The 25,046-nt window shown below is 42.5% G+C and overlaps 1 protein-coding gene across 1 annotated transcript in view; it reads right to left on the bottom strand.

The window, feature by feature from the left end:
- The window catches only part of PHEX (phosphate regulating endopeptidase homolog X-linked), a 204,588-nt gene that overhangs the window by 139,261 nt on the left and 40,281 nt on the right, over positions 1 to 25,046 (bottom strand). The window contains exons 4-10 of the mRNA XM_041740362.1: positions 23,665 to 23,751; positions 22,371 to 22,597; positions 13,596 to 13,664; positions 10,761 to 10,877; positions 7,913 to 7,996; positions 6,583 to 6,728; positions 31 to 124 (exon numbers count right to left, since the gene is read on the bottom strand). Coding sequence (XP_041596296.1) covers positions 31 to 124; positions 6,583 to 6,728; positions 7,913 to 7,996; positions 10,761 to 10,877; positions 13,596 to 13,664; positions 22,371 to 22,597; positions 23,665 to 23,751 — 824 coding nt within the window. The remainder of the gene's footprint in view (positions 1 to 30; positions 125 to 6,582; positions 6,729 to 7,912; positions 7,997 to 10,760; positions 10,878 to 13,595; positions 13,665 to 22,370; positions 22,598 to 23,664; positions 23,752 to 25,046) is intronic.

Here is a 25,046-nt window from a genome sequence, read left to right as displayed (position 1 = left end):
ATGTAACATTGCAAACTTCTTCAATCTTACCCGTGAGAATTCGAGCCACCTATACTGAAAGCGCCTGCTAAGGTTTGGAATTCTGGAATAAACCATCCTCCACACCAAATAGTTGGCAATGGTCCTGTTAGCAAAGAGAAATGCACATTTATTACAATTAGGTTGATATCCGATACTCTGCAGAACACCTAGGGGAAAAGTGTTGGCAAAGCTCCATGGAGGGACCCCCTGCTCATACAAAACTGCAGAACTTGCACTTGAGAAATGACATAAGATGATACGATGTCAATAAGCTCAACCGAAATTGGCTTTTCACCACTTAATACAGATAGATGAAATGACGATTCCAGCCTGAGGCCTCAGTGTGAAAGTTTTGCTTCCCCTCTCAGGGCATGGAATCCACTGTTGCCTAGTTCTTTATGTCTAGAAACTGTCCATACCCTGGAATTATCAGGCGATTTCATAAAATGCAGATGAATTCTTACTTTTGGAAACAAACAGCAATATATTGGCCAATATCAATTATGTAGACTTGCACCTTGGTTCCGTACTTATATGAGCTTGAGCTTCTCATTTAAACTTGCTGATTTGATCTTTTCTTGTCAGACAACAAACAAGAATGATCCCTACCTTATAGGGTGGTTACTCTGAAGTTAAAATAAATAACAAAACCCTTGATAAAGGGTAAATTCCAGATTTTTTAAATTGTCATTAACTTCCAAACGTGTGAATAACCCCATACACTCATGTAGTGCCCATAACAGATATTGTTAAAAATCCATTACATTTTGTTAACTGTAACCTTTTTCCTTTTTTTATTTTTTTAAAGATTTTTATTTATTTATTCATGAGAGACAGAGAGAGAGAGAGGCAGAGACACAGGCAGAGGGAGAAGCAGGCTCCATGCAGGGAGCCTGATGTGGGACTCAATCCTGGGATTCCAGGATCATGCCCTGAGCCGAAGGCAGGCACTTAACCACTGAGCCACCCAGGCATCCCTGCCTTTTTCTACAAGCAAAAGATGCCCTGACCTCAGAAGGAAGTGTGATCTAATTTCTAACTCAATAGTGATGATGAATTTTTAATGACCCACCCCCTCCCAGTTGCACCATTACCATGGTAACTAATAACACACATTCCTGCAATGACTCTTGGGTCATCCGGCCATGTAAGATCCATGTGACACGATGATGGTATCTGGCCCATTAAGAACAACCAACTCTCTCATTTGCATGGTGCTCTAACCCAGGGGATGTGCACTCTCAGCAATTAAATACATTCCAGTACATACACCCAGCATTTATATAGTTATTTTAACTTATATGGAGAGTTAACAAAGTACTTACATATCAAGAATGCTTTTAACAAATATAGAAATAGGAGTTTCAAAAGATAAAATGAAATAAAGGTATTTTCCAAAGTTCAAACACTATTAGTTAATTCTTCAAAACACATTGTCCACAGAGGATGAGGTTACTACAACAATAACAGTGGATACAAATCCCCATTTCGTAGAGTGTTCTCGACTATTTCAAGACATTTTGAACATATTTTTGTCAGATCTGGTTAGACCACCATTGTTTTTTACCTTGTCAACTGGCTAACCAAGATAGCATACCAGACTGGGAGAAGGCTCGCTTCTGCCATTTTTTCCTGATGTTCAGTTTGTTCTTACGTTATTAGTAATAGCTTCAATTTCGGTTTCTGTGGAAGAATTTTTTAAGCCACTTGTCCATTTTGTGGGGGTTAAACCACTTAATTCATAAATCTACAGTTATATAGTAAATGGCTGGAGATTATTTTTTAAGTATATCAACTGAAAACAAAACAGTAAGAGTGACAGCACCCATCCCCTCATGTGTGTCATACAGATCAAATGAAGGGTCCATGACCATCTATATAGGATTCAACAAAGCCTCATTCCTTTTTTCACTGGAAAAAATAAAGATCTATAAAAATTCTAAAATTTTCTTCTCAGACTCAGTGAATCATGGGGTGGTATGCACACCTCTCCTCAAGACCACCACTCTCATCAGCAAAGGCTAGCTCTCTTTTCAGGCTACTATAATAAATATGTGGTTGTAGGTCATTCCTTTGGATCTTCTGAGTTCATAGTCAGTGGATCTCCAACTTAGTAGGATCACTTGAGGAGTTTAAAAAGTCCAGATAAATGCCCAGGCCACTCCAGAGCAATTAGATCAGAATCTCTAGGATGGGACCCAGCATAAATACTGGGTTTTTTTTTTCAATTTCCCCCAGCTAAGTCCAACATGCAAACAAGTTGGAGAACCAGTGTAATAAGCAATGGAGGGTAGACCATATAGAAGCGGGTCTAAAGGCTCTGTGCTTTTTCCCTAAGCTACACAGTGATAAATTAATGCCTCTAATTCAGCAAAGATTTCCCAGCCAGTCAAAAGTCCCCAAATGCTTCATGGAAATATGTGGGTACGAACAAAGAATAGTGTGTGAGGCCTTCGTGGGCAAGGCATTACTAAGACGATAGCAAAACAAGACCTCTGAGAGCTGGAAGATGGAATGCGGGGAAGCTCGCACAGCAAGACAATGGCACTGATGAGCTGCTCCAGTGTGTTATAAATATACTGACAGAACGCTGGGGAGCACAGCTTTGGAGTGCTAATATTACCAAGCCAGAAACAGATCTGACCATAATGAGTGAATCACTGCCACTTAATGCTCAGATATATCAAAAAACAAAACAAAAATCATATTCAGCAATAGTCCTTGAAAATAACACATAATATCTTTTTTTTTCAGAAAGCATTTTCAGCAGTATGGTAATTTCCCCAAATGGCAATAAATAAAGCAGAGGAAGGCAAAACATCTCAGGAGAGAACCCACCATTAAGAGAGCAACGTGAAATCATTTCCCAAAGCCTCTGGGAAGTTTTTTTTTTTTTTTTCTTTAAAGAAACCCTTGCTGCCCCTTGTCAATTAGTGACAGCTTACGTTTGTTTGCGATTCAAGAGATCATTAAGTACGTTTTTTTGATGCTCATGACAATGCCATGGGATGGTTATTATTATCCTCATTATCAGGTGAGGAAAACGAAGGTCAGAGTTCAAGGGACTTGCAAGTATGTGGCAAATCCAGAACATTTGGTCTTCAGATTCCAGAGCTTGCATATGCTCCTTTACGTCAAACTACCTGAGGAAAGCCAAAAAGGTTCTCCTCAAAGGTTCCCAAAGCTAAAGAGATCTTCCTAAATCTTAGAGACTACTCAATGGTACATCTAAGGCAGTGGTCCCCAAAGTGTGTCCCTGAACCAGCAGCTTCAGCAACACCTGAGAACTTGTTAGAAAATTCCTAGACCTCACCCCAGATCTAATCAATCAGAACTATGCGATTGGACCCAGCAGTCAATTTTAACGAGCCCTTCAGGGAATGCTGATGCTTGTCAGGTTTGAGAACCACTGGTGTAGGAAAACTCTATCTCCTTTCTACACACACAGCTAAACTAGGAATTTCTAAATCCCAGATCAGGGCTTCTTAAACTTTAGTGTGTATGTGAATCCCCTGAGGATCTTACCAAATGGCAGATTAGGATTCAGTAGGTCTGGAGTGGAGCGTGATTTCTGCATTTCTAGCAAGCTCTCAAGCCAGGCCTATACTAGTCTCCATGGGTCATACTTTGAACATAAAAAAGACCCAGATCACCCTCAGCAGCACTGCACTCTGTAACAGGTCCATGTAACAGCACATTTTTCAGGTAAGCCTCTAGGAGTGTATGTCTAACAAGAATCACCTCACTTTAATGTACACTGTGCTTGCTTTATATTAAAATAAAACTGAAGACAGAAAAGATCACAGAGGCTTGGTAAAATGTCCAAGGGTTTGCTTTAGGCCACGCCACTTAAAAAAAAAAAGTACTGATGTAGATGATCTGCACAAGGCCAGGCCCTGGCAGGAAGAAGACCCCAAGCAAAATCTGCCTACCCTCACCCTTCCTCAGCCTCTCCCATCCTCCCATTTTGCTCCTCAGACCAAATCAGACTATCAGAGGCATCTGGAAGTCAGGAGAGGGGGAAGAGCTGAGGAGAGGATGGAAAGGGAGCATCTAAAGCACCTCCCAACCAGGGACATGCTAGTAAATGTTTCACAACTGGCTTTCCAAGGGGGGGGGGGGACAAGCAAATGTGATTGTAGCATTAGCCCATTTCCATGGCGTGAATATTCCCATTTCAAACGGTTCACATGAGATCACTCAACAGGGAGTTCAGAAGGGACATGCATAAATTGAGGAGCAGGGCCTATCACTGCGTCTCACAGGCCAAGTCCTCCTGGGCACAGGCGGCCTCCAGCTTGGGCCTCCAAATGGCCCTGCCTGGCCACCCTCTGTCTGCAACTGCAGGGGCCGATGCAGTCTCTGCAACCACCTCGGCTCTCATTGCTCTAGTTTTGTGCCCTGCACCGCCACCTGCCAGGGGGTCAGGGCCACTGCCCCCACAAGAAAAGCCAGCTATCACCAGGCAGCGGCCACGGCACAAGACGGGGAGCAGAGGTCAAGCGATGAGCAGCTGCTACCAACCAACCCAGGACGGTTCTGTAACCTTGGAAAGGTCAGAGGAACTATCTGCAAAACTAGCTGTGAAATGTCGGAAGGGGGTCTCTTTTCCATACAGGCACATGCGTGCAAGAGACAGGTTGTAGAAATGAGGGTGACTCAGCTTAATCTCAGCCGCACCCCCTCTTCAAGGCATGTCCTGGGGCAGTCACTCTACCTCAGCTGCTTCATCTAGGAAGTGGGAACAACAGTGGTTTTCTTGTTTTAAAGACCATAGGTAACTGTTAGCCATAATGGTGATTAACATGAGTAGGTCTTCAAACCCAGTGAGCCCCCCCAAAAAAAACTAGCTGAAAGATTCCCCTGGGGTGCTTGTTAAAATTCAGATTGCAGCGCCTCACCCCAGAACTACTGTTTCCGCCTCTATGGAGGAGGGGCCTTGGAATCAGTATTTTTACCAAGGGCCTGAGGTGGTGCTGCTGGCATTACTGGTCCATGGAGCACACTTTGTTGCTTCCGTTTTTTTTTTTTTTTTAAGTTTTATTTAAATTCTAGTCAGTTGACATAGAGTGTAATATTGGCACAGAGCACACTCTGAAGAGCAAGGCTCTACCCCCACACATACACTTATCTATCTCTAGAGTCAATTTTCACTTAGAAAATTTTTATAGAATCACTGCTTATCCCCAAATAGTAGAATTTTAAGTAAATTTATTATTTCTTCTCTTTTCTGTGTGCTTTCCACAATGAACATGTATTGCTTTCATCATAAAATATCATTTTAAAAGGAAAAGCAGCTCTTTAAGTGTTACCATAGGTAGGGATGGATGCTAAATTTTATTTCTAGGACTATTGCAGGAGTCTTTTTTTTTTTTTCTTTTAAACACAACTCCCGGCAAGATAGCCCTAAGTCCAAATACGAAAATGTGGTTTCTAATTATGGTCTGGCAACTAGCGTAGTAAACTGCCTCTGTAAAGCTACTTGACCTTTCTGTGCTTCATTTTCTGTAGGCAAATCTGAATGGCTTCATGAAGATGTAAAATTCTCTTTCGTGGGCATTTTTAGGATCCTCTTGTTTGTAGTGCTTAAGTAGCAAAGCAACCAATTCTAATACATTCTTTAAAATAAGAAAAACCACAGGGTGCCTGGGTGGCTCAGTCCCTTGAGCATCTGCCTTCTGCTCAGGTCCTGATCCCTGGGCTCCAGGATTGAGCCTCTCCACAGGGAGTCTGCTTCTCCCTCTGCCCCTCCCCCCATTACTGCTTTCTTTCTCCCTCACCTGCTCACTCTCTCTGAATAAATAAAACTCTTTTTAAAATAATAATAAATAAATAAAATAAGTAAAATCAGAGGTGTCTGGGTGGCTCAGTCGGTTACGGTTAAGCAGTTAAGCCTCTGACTCTTGATTTTGGCTCAAGTCCTGATCTCAGGGTGGTGGGATTCTGTGCTCTGTGCAGAACCTGCTTGTCCCTCTCCCTCTTCTCCTCCCCCCGCCACCAGCCCCACTTGTGCTCCCCTTCTCTCTCAAATAAATAGATAAAATCTTCAAACAAGTGAAAAATAAGAAAAAACAGTTCCTGAAATTGTTTCATCAGTACAATTTTCCCACGGCCCCAGAGTACTCTTATCCAACACAGGAACTTCAGTATATTGCAACAAAGTGACTTATTGGCTAAAAAGAAACAGGGGGGGGGGGGGGACCAGCAAAGGACCAAGAATGAACTGGAAAAAAAAGAGATGTTCATACAGAAATCTCAGAAAATAACATCATTATATAACTAGTTCCTTAGAGTGGGAAACAATTTAGGCTTTCAGAGAGAAAAATATGAAGACCAGAAATAAGGGGCCAAAACACTGTGTATTTTCTGCTATCACAGCAAGTAAATGACAGCAGACGATGATTTTAGCCAATTTGTCACAAAGGGCACCACGATTTTCCCCCGAAGACTCTTTTGAGGTAACTTTCTTTAACAACAGTTCTCCAAGGATGTGAGAGGGAAGGCCTTATAATTTAAAAGGAAAAACAAAAGTCACAGTAAAATGCACAAGAAAGCTCTTACTTCTTCCTCTCCGAGCCTAATATCCTAAATAAATCCTTAAAGTACTGCGGGACACGGACGACCACGTTCTCTGAGGGGCCAATGTCTTTCAGGCCTGGGTAGAGTCTGGTATCGATGACCTTCTTGATATAGCCCAGCCAGTCAAACTGAGGAGAGAAGGACAAACACAGTGAGGAAACATCTGCTGGGCAGCGAGCAAGGAGAAAGGCAAGTAGAGGTGGCTGGACATACGCCACTGCTTGTCATTTCTGGCCAAACACTTAGAGACGTCACTGCTCAAATCTAGAAATGACTTGTCACTGCTGCCCAGACCTACGACCTGCATCACAGACTTCCTGTGCCCGTGCCTTCTGTACCATCTGCCCCTCAACAGCACACTCCCTCCTGCCCTCCGCAGCACTCCCCCCTCCAACCCCACTCCCCTTCATTCTCTCCCTTTCCCCCCCATTCTCCTTCCTCCCACTTCCCTCCCTCTGGTGCTTGCCCTCACCCGCCCCTTGACCCCCTGCACTCATTCACTCACCTATACACACAGATGCCCCAGTACAGGGGACACTACTGGTCCCCACTCTGGGGCAGCTTTTCTTACGCAGGGGAAAACTAGGAGCAACAAAGAGGAATATGCGACCCCTCCCCCAGAGCATCAGTCTCTTGGCAGTTTTTAACTGGCTACCCCAAAGTCATTTCCAGCCTTTTTCTTCTTTTTTCCTCCCTTGCCTGCATCCACTATTAAAACGGAAAACCAGTCACTCACTTGCAGCTTCCCCTGTAGGCAGGGATGGCCACAGGGCCCCAATCCTACTCTAGACAGAAAGGGAAGACATCTGAGAATATGCTGGAAAGGCTTTGGGTTTTTTCCTGGTACAAGAGACAGACAGGACTATCACTGGCCCTTCCCTTTCTTCCTGGTTGATGGCAGATGTGATATGGGGAGCTGCGGAAACCACCTTACAACCCTGAGTCATCAAACAGGAAGCCAAAAAGCCAACACACTGAAGAGAGTGGAGTGGAAAGGATGAGAACCTGAGTCTCCAACAACACAAACAGCAAAAGCAACACCCACAGCCACCTACAGCTAGACTTTTGTTATGTTAGAAAATGGGCTTCAAGTTTCTAAGCCACTCTTGGAAAGGTTCTCTGTTCCCTACAGGAGAAAGTATCCTAATGCACAGACAATGGATGTTTTCTGTGGAGACTGACAAACACGATGATAACCAACCAGTAAGAGTGACAGTCGGTTTTCCACAGGCAAAAATTTACACACGGATGACAGACGATCACTTGTAAAATGACCAGTTAAGATAACATTTCCTAGATCATTTTCACCAACCTGGGGAATCATAGCACTCAGCTGGGAAATGTTCATTTTGTTGTACATGGCCTCACTGGTTCGGTTTTCATGTGGAATCATTATCTGTTGGAAAGAGGCTTTGGTTATTTTTTTTTCAAATGAACCACTTCTTGATGCATGACTACTTTCTCTTTGTGCCAAAACATCTGCCTAGTATCATAAAGTTCTTCAAGATTTTGAACTTGAGAGAGACAGGACAAGTTCACAGGACAGTGCTGAACTTGAGAGAGAGAGAAAAAAAAAAAGACATCACTTTAGACAAAATTAAGATTAGGACAAATAAAAAGAACCTTTCCTGTCTTATTCAGTGTGAAAAACACTGCCCTCAGTACAAAAATAACTTTCTAAATCCCTTCCTCACCTATAATGTGGATGGACAAAAATCTATTACGGGCTCAGGTCTGACAGCCAAAGTGAGATTAGGCAACTGAGACAAACATCCCACCTTCACCGTCTTTGGTATCCAGATAATGACCCTAATAGCTCAGGAACCACGGGCCATCCCTTCATCCCTTGGGGCACATTTTCACTAAAGAGCACTAGACTATCTGGATACCACTGCCAACTGTGATCATTCTGTCAACAGCTGATTACCTCCCCTCCCCTCTTCCCTCTGCTTTCTCTGGCCTTGAGACACCACCCCTCCCACCCCCCACCCCCATCACCACTGCTCGGGGAATGAGTCCCGTTCCCACTCGAATACATATTTCCAAGTCTGCATCTCCAGCCTTGACTCCTGACGCTCTTTCTAATCCCAATATCCATGCTCTTGGCCACTGTGCCAACACCAAATCTAAGCGATGCTGATTCTAGGAAAAGGAGTGATGATTATCTTCCTCAAGGGCCATCTTAATCACTTCCATGGATAGCAAGTAGCTCCCCATACCCCTAAATCACACCGTACTTTTAAGGCCCTCTGTCATCTGATTCCCTTCCATTAAACTTGCCACCTTCTACCTCACACCTCACACAGGACTCTCCTACGCTGGCTCCCATCGGCCATCAATGCTCCCAGAGTTTGAACTATGATTCAAGACTTTGCCCAAGATTCATTTTCTCTGTCGAGCCTTTCCAATTAAACTCTACTTGGCTCCACTCACAAGGGCCACTCCATCAACATGACCGCCCCTTGTGCACACTTCTTTCTAGCTGGCATTGATCAAATGCACACTTCCATGGCTGTATTTACAAGGACCTTTTTGTGCTTCGCTAGGTTGTCCTGTCTCTCTCCAGCTTCAGAAGTTTCCCTGGCACTATGTGTTCCACAATTTTCAATGACCTCGGGGTGTAAAGGATGGAGGTAAGAGTTAACCAGTTGGCCAAAAATCCAAGCACCACAGATTTTTCAAGACAAAAGCACACAGGGCTGAGTAATAGACATCTGCCCCCGTTTTCTAAAGGCTTCAGTGCCCTCAGCTTCTCCCCCTCACCCTCCACAGGAGAGACTTCATGAATCTTACTAACAGCCTCCTGGCTCTATCTGAATCATTGCCTCAGAGAATGTCCACACTCCTCCCTCCCTCTAGTAGGGCTCACAGCCCCGGATTGAAGCCCTTTGGCCTCAGAGCTGTTTTCAGCTCTCTGCCAACTACTTCCCCCCACCCCATGGATTTGTCACTTCATTTAGCCTCTCAACAATTCCCAGTCTTGCCTCAGCCCAGCTGTTTTTAGTTCCCTTTTTGGTCCGAATCCCTTGGCCTTCCCCTGCTATATCAGAGCTTCGGTCCAAATTAGAGCTCTGGGTCTCCTATTTGCCTGCGAAGGGAATCCAGATGGCCTCTAGACATGGCTTAGAGGCCCAGTCTTTGCCTCCAGAACATCTGCAGCAGTGTTCACACAGTCTTCAAAGGTGACATGCACGAATGAACTTTCTGCTCGGCAAGTAGGAGTTTGGATAGAGGTATGTATGTACATCACTGCAGCTGAGAGAAACTAATTCCTCCTGACCCTCATCAATCATTCCTACTCCATACCTCAACACCCTACCACCACTCTGCCAAACACAAAACCACCCAACACCTGGACTCACATGCAATGAAGGATTTTTACCAAATTCTGTTAGAAAAGACTACCAGCCCATATGCAAGACTTTCTTGATAAAAGTATCGTTTTTTTCCCACCACAAGGTATCCCCACAAGCAGATTTCACATTTGTTCTCTCTGGTCCTGAGAATGTATAGGGATTTTATACTTTGGTTCTTCTACAAAAGAAGGGATATTCTGAACAAAGGGACCCAGTGAGTATTTCTCATTATTCTCCCTCAAGTTTACTTCTTAGATCTCTACCATGAGCCTGAACTCAAGACGACTTACAAAGAACACAGCATGTGACACAATGACATTTAAGTGGGGCAAGAAAAGAATGAAAACCAGGGTTAAGTACAAGGTAGCACCAGAATGGCAGCTAAAAAAATGCTTACCAGCCTGTCCTATACACTTTCTATATCAAATTGTATATCCAGCATCCAGTAAGGGTGGACAGACTTCCCAAAGCCCCGACCTTAGCTCATACTGCCCCTGAGGGGGGAGTATAAAGAGGAAACTAGATTAAAAATGACCTTCCACTCTAGCCAAATCAATATGGATTTAGTAACTAACTGTTTAGGAACCACACAGAAGGTTTTTTAGGAAAATAGAATCAAAGGGTGTCCCTGATGCTGCTCTCTGGCCACAGCCTATGGACCTTCTCCCTGTTACTGCCCAGGGGGACATTCTGAGTTCTACAGGACAATGCCACAGAATGCAATTTATATATATATTTTCACTCAGGATATATTTCTTTTAAAATAAGGAAAAGAAAAGAAGGTGATTTTCCATGAAGACTTACCTCGGCTATCTTACTTTCCAGTCTAAGCACTGATTTCATGTCATGCTCCGCTCGGGAGCTATTAGCTCCCAAAAGCACAGCCGTATCCACCATGAACTTGTAAAGGGCATCCCGATACTATAAGAGATAAAGAAGCAAGTGACCATGACAAGAACCTATTAGAAAGTATGTTCAGGGACAGAGAAGAGCAACAACAGCAGGTGGAAATAAACGCTCTTGGTTTCCACTCTATACTCAAAGTATGGTTCAGGCATCAGGCAAAGCCACCCGCCCGCCTCCACTTTGGGAGAAAGAGGAGTGCCAGCTACTTGGGTATTGTTTCCATGACAGACAGAGACACCAGCCACCAAGGATCAAGAGAACTAGTTTTCTGGCAACCAGTGATCTTATAGATACATGAAACGTCACCAAATGAGCCCAGAACAGAAAGTTAAAGGTCAGACTCCTCTTTCCAGGCAAGTGAGGTTTTAATAAAATAATGGGAAAGAACTGTTGCTAAAAGCAGGAGGCATGATCCATGAAGACTAGTGGAAACTGTGATTTATTCTCCTCCAGCTCAATCTACCCACCTTCACACAAAGCAATAAAAGACCAGTGACTGCAGCCCTATGCCTCCTCAGTTTTGTATGGATTTTACAAAGTTCTCCTCACTACTCAGGGGGGAAAAAAAGAAGAGAGAGATGATAAAGAGAAACCTAGCAAATACAGAGTTTCCTCCCTGCATGTTCATAAACCCATTTTCAGGCTATTCACATGTCATTGGGAGAGGGACCTTACTGTGTGGGAACTGTGGAATCTTGTTGAGGTCTCCTCTCCTTTCAGATATATTTGTGAGAGCTCAATACACCACATATCAAACTATCTCACAGCTATGCTATGCCACTAAGATTTCCTAACATACATCTTGATTCTACATGCTCTCCTTGCTCTGTTTATGACCTCAAGACGTATACAGTGCTCTCATATAGCAGGCCTTAATAAATATTTTTTAATCAGTAAGTATTGCAAATAGTCTTTTTTAAGACTTTATTTATTTATTTAAGAGACAGAGGGAGAAGGAGAGGGAGAAGGAGAGGAAGAAGCAGACTCCCCACTAAGCAGGGAGCCCTATACAGGGTTCTAGTCCCAGGACCCCGAGATCATGACCTGAGCCAAAGGCAGATGCTTAACTGGCTGAGCCACCCAGGCACCCCTGCAAATAGTCTTAATTAGAAACAATGTTTTGCAATTCCCAGTTCAATTTAAGAAATTATTTGTTCAATCAATACATGTATAAGATGTCTCGCTAGGCATTCTGTGCTTATAAGGGGTACAGATGAAAAATTACATAGTGCATGAGTCTGGTTCTCAGTGTGTGATCCAGTGAGGGAGATAAACATGTAATTACTAACTGTAACATTAGAGAGACCAAAATAAGTTCCTTAACAAAGCTACCAAGTGTTTGGAAACTCTGCTTCTCAAGAAGTAGAGAATAATTCCAGCCTAGAGAAATCAGCACAGAGCACTTGGAGGAGACAGGCTCAGGGGCAGTGAAGAGTCCTCCTGTGAGGTGTGCAAGCTGCCTTTGTTGACGAAAAACACAAGTAGATGAGGCAGCAAACATGCTCTGGCATCATGGCATGAAGAGGCCTTGAATTCCCTCTAAGGAAAAAGCATGCTGGGAGCTATACTTTGAGAAGAGACCTTATCCAATGGTGCTAAGGAGGCAATGAAATGAAGGCAAGGAGGTCACAGTTAAAGGCTACTTGTAGTCGAGGCGAGAGTTAACAAGGATCTGACCTAGGGCAGGAAAGACAGAAGGAAGGGACCAGATGGACCAGAGATTTTGAAAGTAGAATCCACAGGACTTGACTTATTGGTGATGGGGGGTGGGGAGGATTTGAAGCCTGGTTGCTGATAGGGTGGTGACCCCAACAGAAACACAGGTGCCCGCAGGTTGGCAAAAGTTCATTGTACCTGCTTTCAACCATACAAACAAGCCAGCCTTCTCTGATAAGTGTCCTCATCCAGAAAGTTGCCTAAGATCTTACCCAGCTTCCTGCCCCCCAGAACCTTCCAGATACAGGGCTTAGTATCATCAAAGGAGCAGGGACTTCCACTGTGACCCAACATTTCCCCGTCTAAGTTCCTACGTTCTTAGGCTGGCCCAGAAACCAGTGAACTCCCTAGTCAAGAGTCCCCTGGGTCTGAGGCTCCTTTGGAAGTTCAACCATGTTTCCGAAATGAATTGAAAGTGTCAGGAATGAAGCAGCTCTACTGCAATCTCCAGGAAACTACTAGGTTTCCCAGCCAGCCCAAGAAGTCTATCGGAACTGATCCCATCTGGTTCTCATTAACCTTGTATTAACCTGTGGCATCTGTTAAGAAAACAGATTCCTGGGCCCACTTCAAGTCTCCTAAATTGGACTCTCCTGGGCTGCAGCCCAAGAATCGACATTTAACAGGAGGTTCCCAGATGATTCTTAAGCTATACAATTTGAGAACCATTGGTTGACTACGTCAACCCTGTCAAATCCCCACACTCTACTTCTGCAATGTACAGTGAGCTCTCTACAGTCCTGAGGAAAGGCTGCAAGCTCAGTTTTGGTCACTTCATTTGGGTGTGCTGCCTCTCCAACTCGATCATGAGGGCACTGAGCCTTGATGCCCAGACTTCCAGAAGACAGGGAGTGCTGTGTGTCTGACTGAATAAAAGGCCTCTGCTTCCTGCATTGGAAATATGGGCATCAAATAGCAACACCATTCATTTCCAGTAAAAAGTCAGGAATTTTAGAACAATTTATGAACCCAACAACAGTCTGAAAAGGCACCGTGGTGAATGTGAGTAAAACTTACAGACTTGGCTTCTGTGGTATTATCCAGGTAGTCTTCCCTCACGGCTAGGGAGAGAGTTGCTTGGTCCAGCTGTTGAAACAAAACAGAAAGTATTCTGCTTGTTATGGAAATTCTTACCAACCACTTTAAGGAGAATCATGAAATCTGCATCCCATGTGTGAGTCTCTGTCACTATCACAGAAACAGTTCACTGCACTCAGAGCTACACGCAAGTAAATATGTCAGCAATGGCAGAAATTATAAAGTGTCAGAGACCCGCCCCTGTTTCATGGATTCTAACCCTTTTGAGGTTCTACAATCACTGAGTAGCATCAAAGCTATCTGAGTTGAAATAGGTCTCAGAGATGATTTGGTTTTCCCCCTTCTTATGGAGAAACAAAAGCCAGAGAAATCATGTGACTTTTCCAAGTAACACGGTTGGGCAGAGCTCAGAGGAGAACCACTGTCTGGCATTACCAGATCCAGTATTCTTCACATTGCAGCATTTTACAAAATGCCAACCTGGAAAGAGCTGAACCAGATTTTCTACCCCTAACATAGTGTACTGCATTAATTTTTTTTATTTTAAAGGACTCAAACGATAATTTTGAGAAATCTTTGCAAAATTTAGAACTTTCTCTGGAAAGTTTAGGGCAGGTGATAAAAATACAAATAATAATCAGACAACTAAATAGCTAGAATGATCATGGAAAAGTAAGGCATAATTTCTTGAATTAAACAATTTCAGCATCTTAAAGGCAATCAAAGGGAAAAGACTGTTTTTGAAGAAGGTGCTACAACTGAACATCCATATGCAGAAAAAGAAGAAAGAAAGAACGAAAGAAAGAAAGGAAAAATGAACTGTGACCCATACCTCAAATCTTATACAAAAATTAACTCAAAATGGATCAAAATATTAAAATAAATAAATAAATAAATAAATAAATAAATAAAAATAAAACTATGAAACTTCTAGAAGAAAACAAAGGGGGAACTCTTGTGACCTAGGGTTAGACAGAGTTATTTTTTTAAGATTTTATGTATTTATTTGAGAGAATGAGAGAGAGAGAGAGAGAGAGAGAACGCGCACAGAGGGAGACGGAAGCAGACTCCCCACTGAGCAAAGAGCCCAACTCGGCACTCCATCGTAGGACCCTGAGATCATGACCTGAGCCAAAGGCAGATGCTTAACTAACTGAGCTGCCCAGGTGTCCCTAGACAAAGAGCTATTAGACGTGATATCAAAATCATGATCCATAGAAGAAAACAGAAACCAGACTGCATCACCATGAAAAACTTTTGTTCTGCATATGACACTGTCAGGAGAATAAAAAGACAAGCTGCAGAGTCAAAATATTTGAAAATCACATATATGAAAGAGGATTTGTACGTAAAGAGCCCTCAACATGCAATAGTAAGAAAACAAACAACTCAATTTAAAAGCAAGCAAAAGATCTGCATTCACCAGCGAAGATATGAAGATGGAAAGTAAGTGCCTGAGAAGATGTTCAATGGCACTAATAACTAGGAAAACGTAAGTCCACTTGACAGGATGAGCACTGGGTGTTATACTATATGTTGGCAAATTGAATTTAAATTTTTTTTAAAAAAAGGCAAACGTAAGTCACAAACAATAAAACACCACTATGTATCACTAGACTGGCAAAAACAAACATCAGAACCTGATAATGTAAAAGCTGTCCAGGATGCAGAAAAACTGGATCCCTCACACATTGCTGGTGGGAATACAAAGTGGCAGAGGCACTTTAGAAACCAGTGTGATAGTTTCTTAAAAAGTTAAACACACACTTACATATGACCCAGCAATCCCACTCCCAGGTATAAGAGAAACAAAAACTTAATGCTCACACAAAAACCTGCATGTAATTCTATTCATAACTGCCAAAAACTGCAAACAACCCAAATGTTCTTCCTCTGGTGAATGGATACAGTATGGAACACTAGTCAGCCATAAAAAGGAACGAGCTACTGGTCCGTGCAACAGGCAGGTTTTACTCACATTCTTAGAAAAGGCAAAGCTACAGGGACAGAGGATAGTGTTTAAGGATGAGGAAAGTAGATGCCCTACAAAGGGGCAACATGAGGTAATTCTGTGAGGGGTGATGGAACTGTTGTGTTTCTTGACTATGGTGGTGATTACATGACTCCATGTATTTGTCAAAACTGATGGGGGGCCTGGGGGGGCTCAGTCTGTTGAGCATCTGCCTTCAGCTCAGGCCATGATCCTGGGGTCCTGGGATTGAGCCCCACATTGGGCCCCCTGCTCAGCGGAGAGTCTGCTTCTCCCTCTCCCTCTGCCCCTCCCCGCTGCCTGTGCTCTCACGCATGTGCTCTTTCTCTCTCAAATGAATAAAAAAAATTTTTTTTAATTATAGACCCGTTGGGGCACCTGGCTGGCTCAGTTGGAAGAGCATACAACTCTCGATTTCAAGGTCATGAGTTCAAGCCCCATGCTGGGGCTTTAAGATTACTTAAAATATAGACCCGTGCATCACAAAAAGTTAATTTCACTGTATGTAAATTAAAATAAGTATTTTTTAAGCTCTAGAACCTTCTCTAAATCTATAGCTGTTCTTCCTTGAGTTTCAGCAACTCCCTAAAAACTGAATAAAACGGATCCCAAAAGCAGATTTAATTTTAAATCTGATTCACAAAGAAAAAAGTTAAGTCAAATAAAGAATATAGAAAATCTAAGTAACAAATCAAAAATTGGTAGCATCTGGGTAAAAACTGAATCCTAAATGCCCATATCATTAGTTTATACAACTCTTTTTAATGTATCTATACTAGTTCTTCGTCATTTTACTATAATCTCAAATATTTTCTTTTTTAATGCGTAAGATATATATAGGATCACAGTTTTCCACGAAGATCTCTTTCATATGCAACAAATTCTACAAAGGCCAAGGTAAGAGTTCATGATGTTATGAAAATTTCAAGGAAAAACATTGCTCTTGTTTCAAAAAAGAGATTTTCATAACATCCATCTTGCCTGCATGTATTACTAAAATCCTTAAAATGTTGTGTTCAACCATCTTCTCTAATTGGCCCCAAACAACCAAGTCATAAGCCAGCCTGGCTTCATCCTACTAAAACTCCCAATCTACCACCATTTCTTCCAAAAATTAAGTAATCCAGGATCGTGAAACACAATATTATGATTAAGATGCTTTGGCTTTCAATTAGATCTGGACAACTTGGAGCAAGCTTTAGAGCTTCAGTCTCATAGGAAAGGAAACTAAGTAGATAATATCAAGAAAGCCAAAGCTTCTCTCTAATGAAATGAAGTTAAATCCACTTATTGTAAAAGTTTAGATGACTCAAGTAAAGTTACTGGACCTTTTTTAAATCTTCACATTGTTATGGTTTCTAGGGAACATTTTAAATACACCAAACAGAATAAGGTCTGTCAACTAACACTCTTTAGAAGCATACAAACCCTTGAGGCAAAAGACTTTCTCAAGAGACCAACATTAGGACACTGTGTTTGTTATTGGAGGTTTTTTAATCCCTGCATTTACAAATGACCCAAACATCCCAAGTAGGAAATAAAATATGTGTTTAGGAAATCTGATATATTGAACTGAAAGATGAATTTTTTTCTCTAACTGCAACAAACCTCAGATTGGGAAACAAAGCAATAACACAAAAAGAAACATCTGACAAATTATGATTTAGGAAAAGACAAGACAAAGCAATTAGAAAAACTTCATTTCCAAGAGGGTCTCTCCTTGTCATCCTTACAGATTTTGCTATAAGTCAGACAAAAAGCAGGCCACTTATTGATGACTTTAAGTCACTGTTTCAGTAACATATACTGAGACTACCTGGTCTTCCAAATGTTTTTTCAGGATCCTTTATATTCAAGTCCTTTCTTGTCCCTTAAGTCCTCACTCCTGTTATCTCCTGACATAAAATAAACCCAAACACATGTAGCAAACTATGTTTGGGGGTGTTGACTTCTGTTGTGTCCAGTATTTTTGAATTTCCTTTCTCCCATCTCAGCCTGGGGCAAATCCTGGGCCATCTCGCCACAGGGCAGCTCGACATAGGACCACTGTGCGCTCACCAGACTGCCTGTCCTTGGCATGGAGACACCTGTGCCCACTGGAAGGTACCACCTGCTCACCCGAAGAGACTGCCGCAGTGCTGTGCCTTCCCCAAAAGAGTCCTTTCTCTTAACCCCGTGGTTCATGGGATTAGAAAAGGTAAAAAAACATTGAAGAAAGTGGAGTGTGATGGAAAAAAGAAGTCTCCTAACTCTGGGAAACGAACAAGGGGTGGTGGAAAGGGAGGTGAGTGGGGGGTGGGGGTGACTGGGTGACGGGCACTGAGGGGGGCACTTGACGGGATGAGCACTGGGTGTTATGCTATATGTTGGCAAATCGAACTCCAATAATATAGAGAAGTATATATAAGAAAAAGTAAAAACATTGAAGAAAGTGGCATGTGATGGAAAAAAGAAGACTAAGTACATCGAGGGAGGAGAGTCTGGAGATAGAAAAAGTTCTCCCAGAGCAAAAAAAAGATCTCCTAAGCAGCCAAAGACGTCCAAGTTCCTCATGAGCAGAGTGACCAGTCACTGCCCCTCCAGAGTGGCAGGATCTCAGAGGGTGTGGGAGGCTCGGGGCCCCAGCAGACACATACCTGAAGAGCCTACAAGGGCTGGGGTAAGGGCTTTCTTCTCAGAAACAAGTCGCTGATGAGTGGAGGATCTCCCACTACCCCAGGAGAAGGCTAGCAAATGGGCCAAGAGAAGGTGGGGAGATGCCTGGATGGGTTCAGCTTCCCACTACAGGGCGGCGTGGAGCTCAGACAGAGATGAAACTGACACTGCCTATTTCCCACACGTGAACTTGAGACCCCAGAGCTATGTTGGTACCAAAACTGAAGGGAGCCAAGTGGTTCTCCAAAGGCTTCTGACCAGTTGCCTTGTTGTGCTTTAAGGGAAGGGCACCTCTTGTCTTGTGCTACTGTGTACAGTATCTATCCTGGAAACGGGCGCCAAATTCCTCTCATTTAAACCTCACAGCAACAGTGAAAAGCACATTCTAATTCGCCTGTCAATACACATGAAGAAAATGAGAGTCAGGTGAAGCAACTTGCCCAAAGATATTCACTGAGTCAATCATGAAGCCAAACCATGAAACTTAGTCTCTTTAACACCAAAAGAGAGAAAAAACCTCTTCTTTTTACCGCTATGCTAGTGGTTTTCAAACTGTGCTCCATGAAGCTTAAAAGGTGCTCCAGGGGCTTGAAATATTTAATCAAACTCTGCAAAGATTTAACTGTTTCTAATTAAAGCAACGTTCACAAATTCTACATCATTGGCAGTCACCAATACACTACTTTTTGTCATCAGGTTCGTTGGGTTTTATGCAGATCTCAGAAGAAAGCTTCTCCTACCATATCTAGGCACAAGCTTGAACAACTTCTAACCGTGTCGCGATTGCAAAGACTGTAGCTCTATTTTGTTAATTCAGGTGTGTGACTACTCGTTCACATAATGTGGTACAAACAGAGACATAACTAAAGCAAACGTGTGCTGCACTCAAATACCAAGCTGTGCTCAAACACATCAGCTTGGAACAAGTTACCACGCTGGCAAAGGAGAGCAGTAAGTCCATGAGTGCCTCCTCATATTTGGAGACTATTCTATCATTGACAGTCCAGTGTTTCCAGGGTCTGTTTAATTGAATATCAAGTATGCAAGGCAAGCTGTTAAAAATTGGTTACTGTGTTCCTCTATCCCCCATGTTTCCCGTAAGCTGATATTAAGACTAGAGGCTTGATTAGATCCAAGTTCATTTTTTTTCTTTCCTTTGAAAGGACATCATTGGTGATGGTGTATACCTCCCACTGCCTGGTATCCGAAGGTATATAAAATCTGGCTTCCCCACTTTGAACAAGGCTACCATTGTAGCTGAAAGTGGGTTCTTTTGACATCAGTGTGATCTCTCTATCATGAGTTTTCCCCCATCAACCATTTACCGAATGGGTTTAGCAGCTATAGATGGTAGCTGCCTTGATCGTTTCATTAGAAATTTTTTTTATAAATAATATTTATTTATTTATTCGTTTATTTATTTATTTATTTATTTATGATAGTCAGAGAGAGAGGGGGGGGGGTCAGAGACACAGGCAGAGGGAGAAGCAGGCTCCATGCACCGGGAGCCCGACGTGGGATTCCATCCCGGTCTCCAGGATCGCACCCTGGGCCAAAGGCAGGCGCCAAACCGCTGTGCCACCCAGGGATCCCCTCATTAGAAACTTTTTAAGTGATAACTTTAAGAATTTATTTATTTGAGAGAGAGTGAGAGAGGGAGCATGAGCAGAGGCAAAGGGCAGAGGGAAAGGTAGAAGCAGGCTTCCCACTGAGCAGGGAGACCAACACGGGGCTGGATCCCAGGACCCCAGGATCACAATCTGAGCCCAAGGCAGATGCTTAACTGACTGAGCCACCCAGATGATCTCTAAATGGTAACTTTTTATTCTATTCTTTCTCCTGCATTTTTAAAAAGATATTATTTCTTTATTTGACAGAGAGAGAGCCCACACAAGCAGGTAGGGAAAGAAGCAGCTTTCCTGCTGAGCAGGGAGCTCAACGCAGGGCTCTAACCCAGGACCCCAGGATCATGACCTGAGCCGAAGGCAGACACTCAACCAACTGAGCCCCCAGGTGCCTCTTCTTCTGCATTTTTTAAGCTGTGATTCTCCTATAAACAAGAATTTTCCCTCATTGTCTATTAGGTTGCCCTGAAATCAGTCAAATTCACAATGCTGTAGATTAAAATCCACTTATCATTCAAATGTACATGACATTCTTATTTGGAACCTGAATCAAAGACCAACTGTTTAAAGACATGTCTGAGACACTCAGGAAAACTATAAATGAACTAGGTGTCAGATGTTAATTATGGAATTATGGTTACTTTTTTGGCTGTAAAAATAGTCCTATCCATTAGATAACACTGATTTACCAGGGCAATGACATTATATGTTGGATTTGTTATAAAATGCTCCAACATCCTCCCAAAAAGGAAGAGGTTAGATAAAACAAGAACAGCCAAAAATTGCCAATTGTTGAAGCTAGGTTGATGAGTACATGGGATTTTATTGTATTATTCTTTTTATTTTGCATTATTTTCCACAATAAAATGTTTAAGGAGATTAATTCTTAGAGTAGGTCCAGAAATTGGTGAAAAATGAAGTGATTGCTATTTGCAACTACTTATCTGTGTATAAATCAAGACCTTCTATCGCCCAGGGGCATCTGGGTGGCTCAGTCGGTTGAATGATTGACTCTTGACTTTGGTTCAGGCCATGATCTCGGGGTCCTGGAATCAAGCCCTGCACCAGGCTCCCTGCTCAGCGGTGGAGCCTGCTTCTTCCTCTCCCTTTGCTTCTCCCAACATTTGTGTGTGCTCTCTCTCTCTTTCTCTCTCAAATAAATAAATAAAATCTTTTAAAATTCTGGTATATTTGTTTTTAAAGTGAGTAACCTATCAGCATGAGGCAGTGATCAACTGGATCATTACATAGTATCACTGCATCTTGAAGAGCATGTCTTACCGGGTGGCATTAGTGTCTATCTCAGTGCTATGCTCTTGTTCCTTCACCCAGCATGAAAATACAGCTGTCTCTGGAACTAAGAATTTCCTCCTGAGTAGATTGGAATTCTTCCGGTGACTAGAGATTTCCTGAGACTTCCATTATCTAAACTATAGCCAGGCAAACTACAGCCTGCCGGCCAGCCTGCCACACAACCACACCCATTCATGGGTATACGGTCTACAGCTGCTTTCCCAGGTACAAAAGCAGAGTTGAGTAGGTGAGACAGAGACCATATGGCCCAAAGAGCCTAAAATATTTACTATCTGGTCCTTCACAGAAAAATAAAAAATTGCTAGCTTCTTGGTATAAATCAAAAAATAAACTTCATGGTGTTGCTTTTTAAAAGTTGACTTAGGGGCACCTGGGTGGCTCAGTGGTTGAGCGTCTGCCTTTGGTTCAGGTCATGATCCCAGGGTCCTAGGATCAAGTCCTGCATCGGGCTCCCCACAGGGAGCCTGTTTCTCCCTCTGCCTATGTCTCTGCTTCTTTCTCCGTGTGTCTCTCACGAATAAATAAATAAAATCTTAAAAAATAATAAAAATAAAAAAATAAAAGTTGACTTACAGCATAAGAGGGTAATATAGTCTAAAGCTTTTATACTTCTACGATGTAATGATCAATATATCACTAAAATTTCTGCTTTGACAAAGAATGGAATTGGGAGAAAAATCAGCAATTCAATAAAAATTTCATTATTAGTCAAAGTAACTGTGGAAGCAAAAAAATACAGTGGGATCAAAACACAACACAATTTGAGAAATGTTATTTGAATCCTTGTCAAGCTGTTTCACTGATGAGTCTTTCATTGTTGCTCCTTTGTCATGAGGAGGTTTGGGGAAGAGCAGAGTTCAGAAAGTCCTTGCAACTTGCTCCCCACTGGAATTTAGGGACCCCACACAAGCTCAGAGTAGATATTTGAGGGCCAGATCAGAGATGACTTAAAACTCACACGCCAGCTTCCTGAAAGGCTGACAAAACTGGTTAGTTCATGATTTACACTCTGCAAATCTGAGAGGAAGGGGAAATATCCTAGATCCTAATGTTTAACAGGATTTTTATCCTCTGATTTCACTAAGGTAGGATGACTCTCTTTCTCTGGAAAGACATCCCAAAAGGCTAACATTGGACTGAACAAACAGGATGAACAAGTCCTCACTATACCTTTAAAATGTGTTCGCTGGACACCTTGTCATCAGGGGACACATACAATCGGATGAGGACAGAATTGCTGTATTGACCACGAAATGCCGCAAGGGTATGCAAAAGACTAAACTTCCTCTCTGACCAAACTCCTTCAGGACCGATGTTAGACTCGAGCACAGGCCAGCGGAAAGGTGAATGCCGCAGGATGTGTAGCAATGGTTTGGCATCGGCTTTTTCAATCGCTTCTGAAAAGGAGCAAATACGAAGGAAGAGTTAGAATTGCAAACTGGATCACCAAACCACCAAACCAGAATGCAGGTGTATCTTCTCAAGAGAAACTTCCCCAGAAGGCCCCAACTGAACATTTCAGCTGTTAGAAGTGCCGTGGATTGGGCATGACCACAGACATAGGACCGTCTATGACCCACACTTCAGTGTGACTGCCTGAACTCGGTTTTCTCGCCAGGAGAGCTGACTAGGGAAACTGCTGGGTATTCCCCACAAGAAAAGATGGGCTCACTATAGCCCAATGAGCAATATTAGGCTGAGAACACTCTAGAAGACTAAGGAACAATCCTAAATAAAGGAAACTACTCAGCCAAACCAACCACTCCCCCAATACATGTGAAATAATGCTTCTAGACTCTTTTGTCGTCTTTTACTACCCTCTTCTAGCTCACCAAATAATACCCCACATCCTAAACAAGTTAACACACTTCCCACAGGCACTGGCTTCTTCCTGTAACGTTCTTGAGAAAACACACCAGATTAAATGGCAAGTGTTACCTTAACTCTAATCAGACCCAAGATGCCAACATAGGCCAAAGACACCCACCTAAGGTGCCTGTTAGGCTGATGGGGAAGAAGAAGGAGCCCGGCCCACCAGGGAATCTGGATTTTCCTACACCCCAGTGAGGCTCTATGGGATACAGCAACACTCCCAAATGCCCTCTCTCCCAGGCTCCTTTTCAGACCAGACAGGGCCTCTGGATTCTTATTTCTGTACCACAAACAGTGGGGTTTGCCTTCCTGACCCTCCCCAAGTTTCTCATGGAGTGACTGATACCTAAAGAACCCAAGCCCTAGAAATAAAATGCTTTTCCTATTTTCTGCATCGAATCAACAATAGAATATTAAGACAAGGAGAGTCTAGATTCAGTCTTTGAGAAGTGTTCCTCTCCTCAAACAACACTTTTAAACATTAATCGAATTCTTAGTAGTTCTCATTTCCCTTAAACAATATCTTTAAACATTAATAAACTCTCAGAAGGATAGGGTGTTAAATATTTTATTTATTTTCTTTATTACTCACTCTCATTCATGCAAGATGAATAAAGGATTTTGGCTTTCTGTATAGCTTCAGTGTCCCGCCTTCTACTGATAGATTTCTCCAAAAGTGCTAGGAAAATTAAGAAAGGATTCATTAGTATCCATCCCTACATGGTGCCAAGTTAAAGGTCATTCAATAACCCCAGTCCTGGTCTCCAGAAAATCAAACGTAAAGACAGACAACCCTGGGAAAGACACATCTATAAAAGATATACAGATGGCAGAACCAAGTCTAAGTTGCTTGAGGTTCAAATTTTTTTTTAAAAAAAAATTTTTAACCTTCTCTTTTCCCAGGTTCTCCTAATTCAGAGAAACCAAAAGTTTAATTTCCAACTCAGACTGGCCCTGCTGCAAGGGTTAATGTTTTCTGCCACCTACATAAAAAAAAAAAAAACAGAATTCATTTATTCAAGAACCAAAAATAACTGAATTCTGTTCCTTGTTTCTGCACCGAGTAATATTCTCAAAGGAGGCAATTTCATCAGGGTCGGGTTTCTTAAGATTTCTTCACAGCCCAGCCTCTCAGGGAGGTCACCTGGAAGAAATTGCCCATTAGAAGTTTTATTCAATGTTGCATAAACATGCTGTGGACATGAAAAAAGTTGTTTAGACGGGAAATGGAGAGGCGAGATTGGAAAGCCTACCCAAATTGCCTGAAAACTTGTCCATTTACACATGTGGAGTCCTGCCCGTTTAAATGAGGTCATGTGTATGAAATGGCTGCCAGCATAGACATGAGCCCACCCAGAAAATGATTTGCCATTTATAACATCACTGATGCTATTGTTTGAAGGTGGAAAACGACAGCTGTCACTATTAAATAGAGGAGGAGGGAAAGGCAAGAGTCAATAAAAACTACCCTCCCCCTCAAACACACCTTGGATGTACTTTACTGTATTAATTTACCTACATGAAGCCAGGATGAAGAATCCCCGTGCAGCCCCGTGGCACTGCCTGCATCGAGCTATGTCAAACTGCCGTTGTCAAGGCATTTGGAGTTTATTTCTGAAACAACCTAGCAGCCTCCAAATGACAGCACAACAGATGCTCCCACAGTACTCTGAATAGCTTCAAGACACAATGGAGAGTGCTAATCAAATTAATAAATAATTACATATTCCCTGAAGAGGAACCTCTACTTCTACACCAGAAGTCCTACCTTTCAAAAAATGATGCAGTCCAGAGCTCCTGTCCAGAGCACCTGGACATCAAATAAGTCCATATAACTACATGGATCCAAATAAAATAAATTGAGTTGGATGTGGGCGTTTTCAATTGTTTCGACTTGTTTGGTCTTTTTTTGTGTATTATCATAGCAATAAAAGCAGGATAAGTAGCCCCAAGGACAAGAAGGAAGATTGTTTT

This window comes from Vulpes lagopus, chromosome X (assembly GCF_018345385.1).
Source record: "Vulpes lagopus strain Blue_001 chromosome X, ASM1834538v1, whole genome shotgun sequence".
In the NCBI taxonomy this organism is placed as follows: Eukaryota; Metazoa; Chordata; class Mammalia; order Carnivora; family Canidae; genus Vulpes; species Vulpes lagopus.
This window is presented reverse-complemented; position numbering and strand designations above follow the sequence as displayed.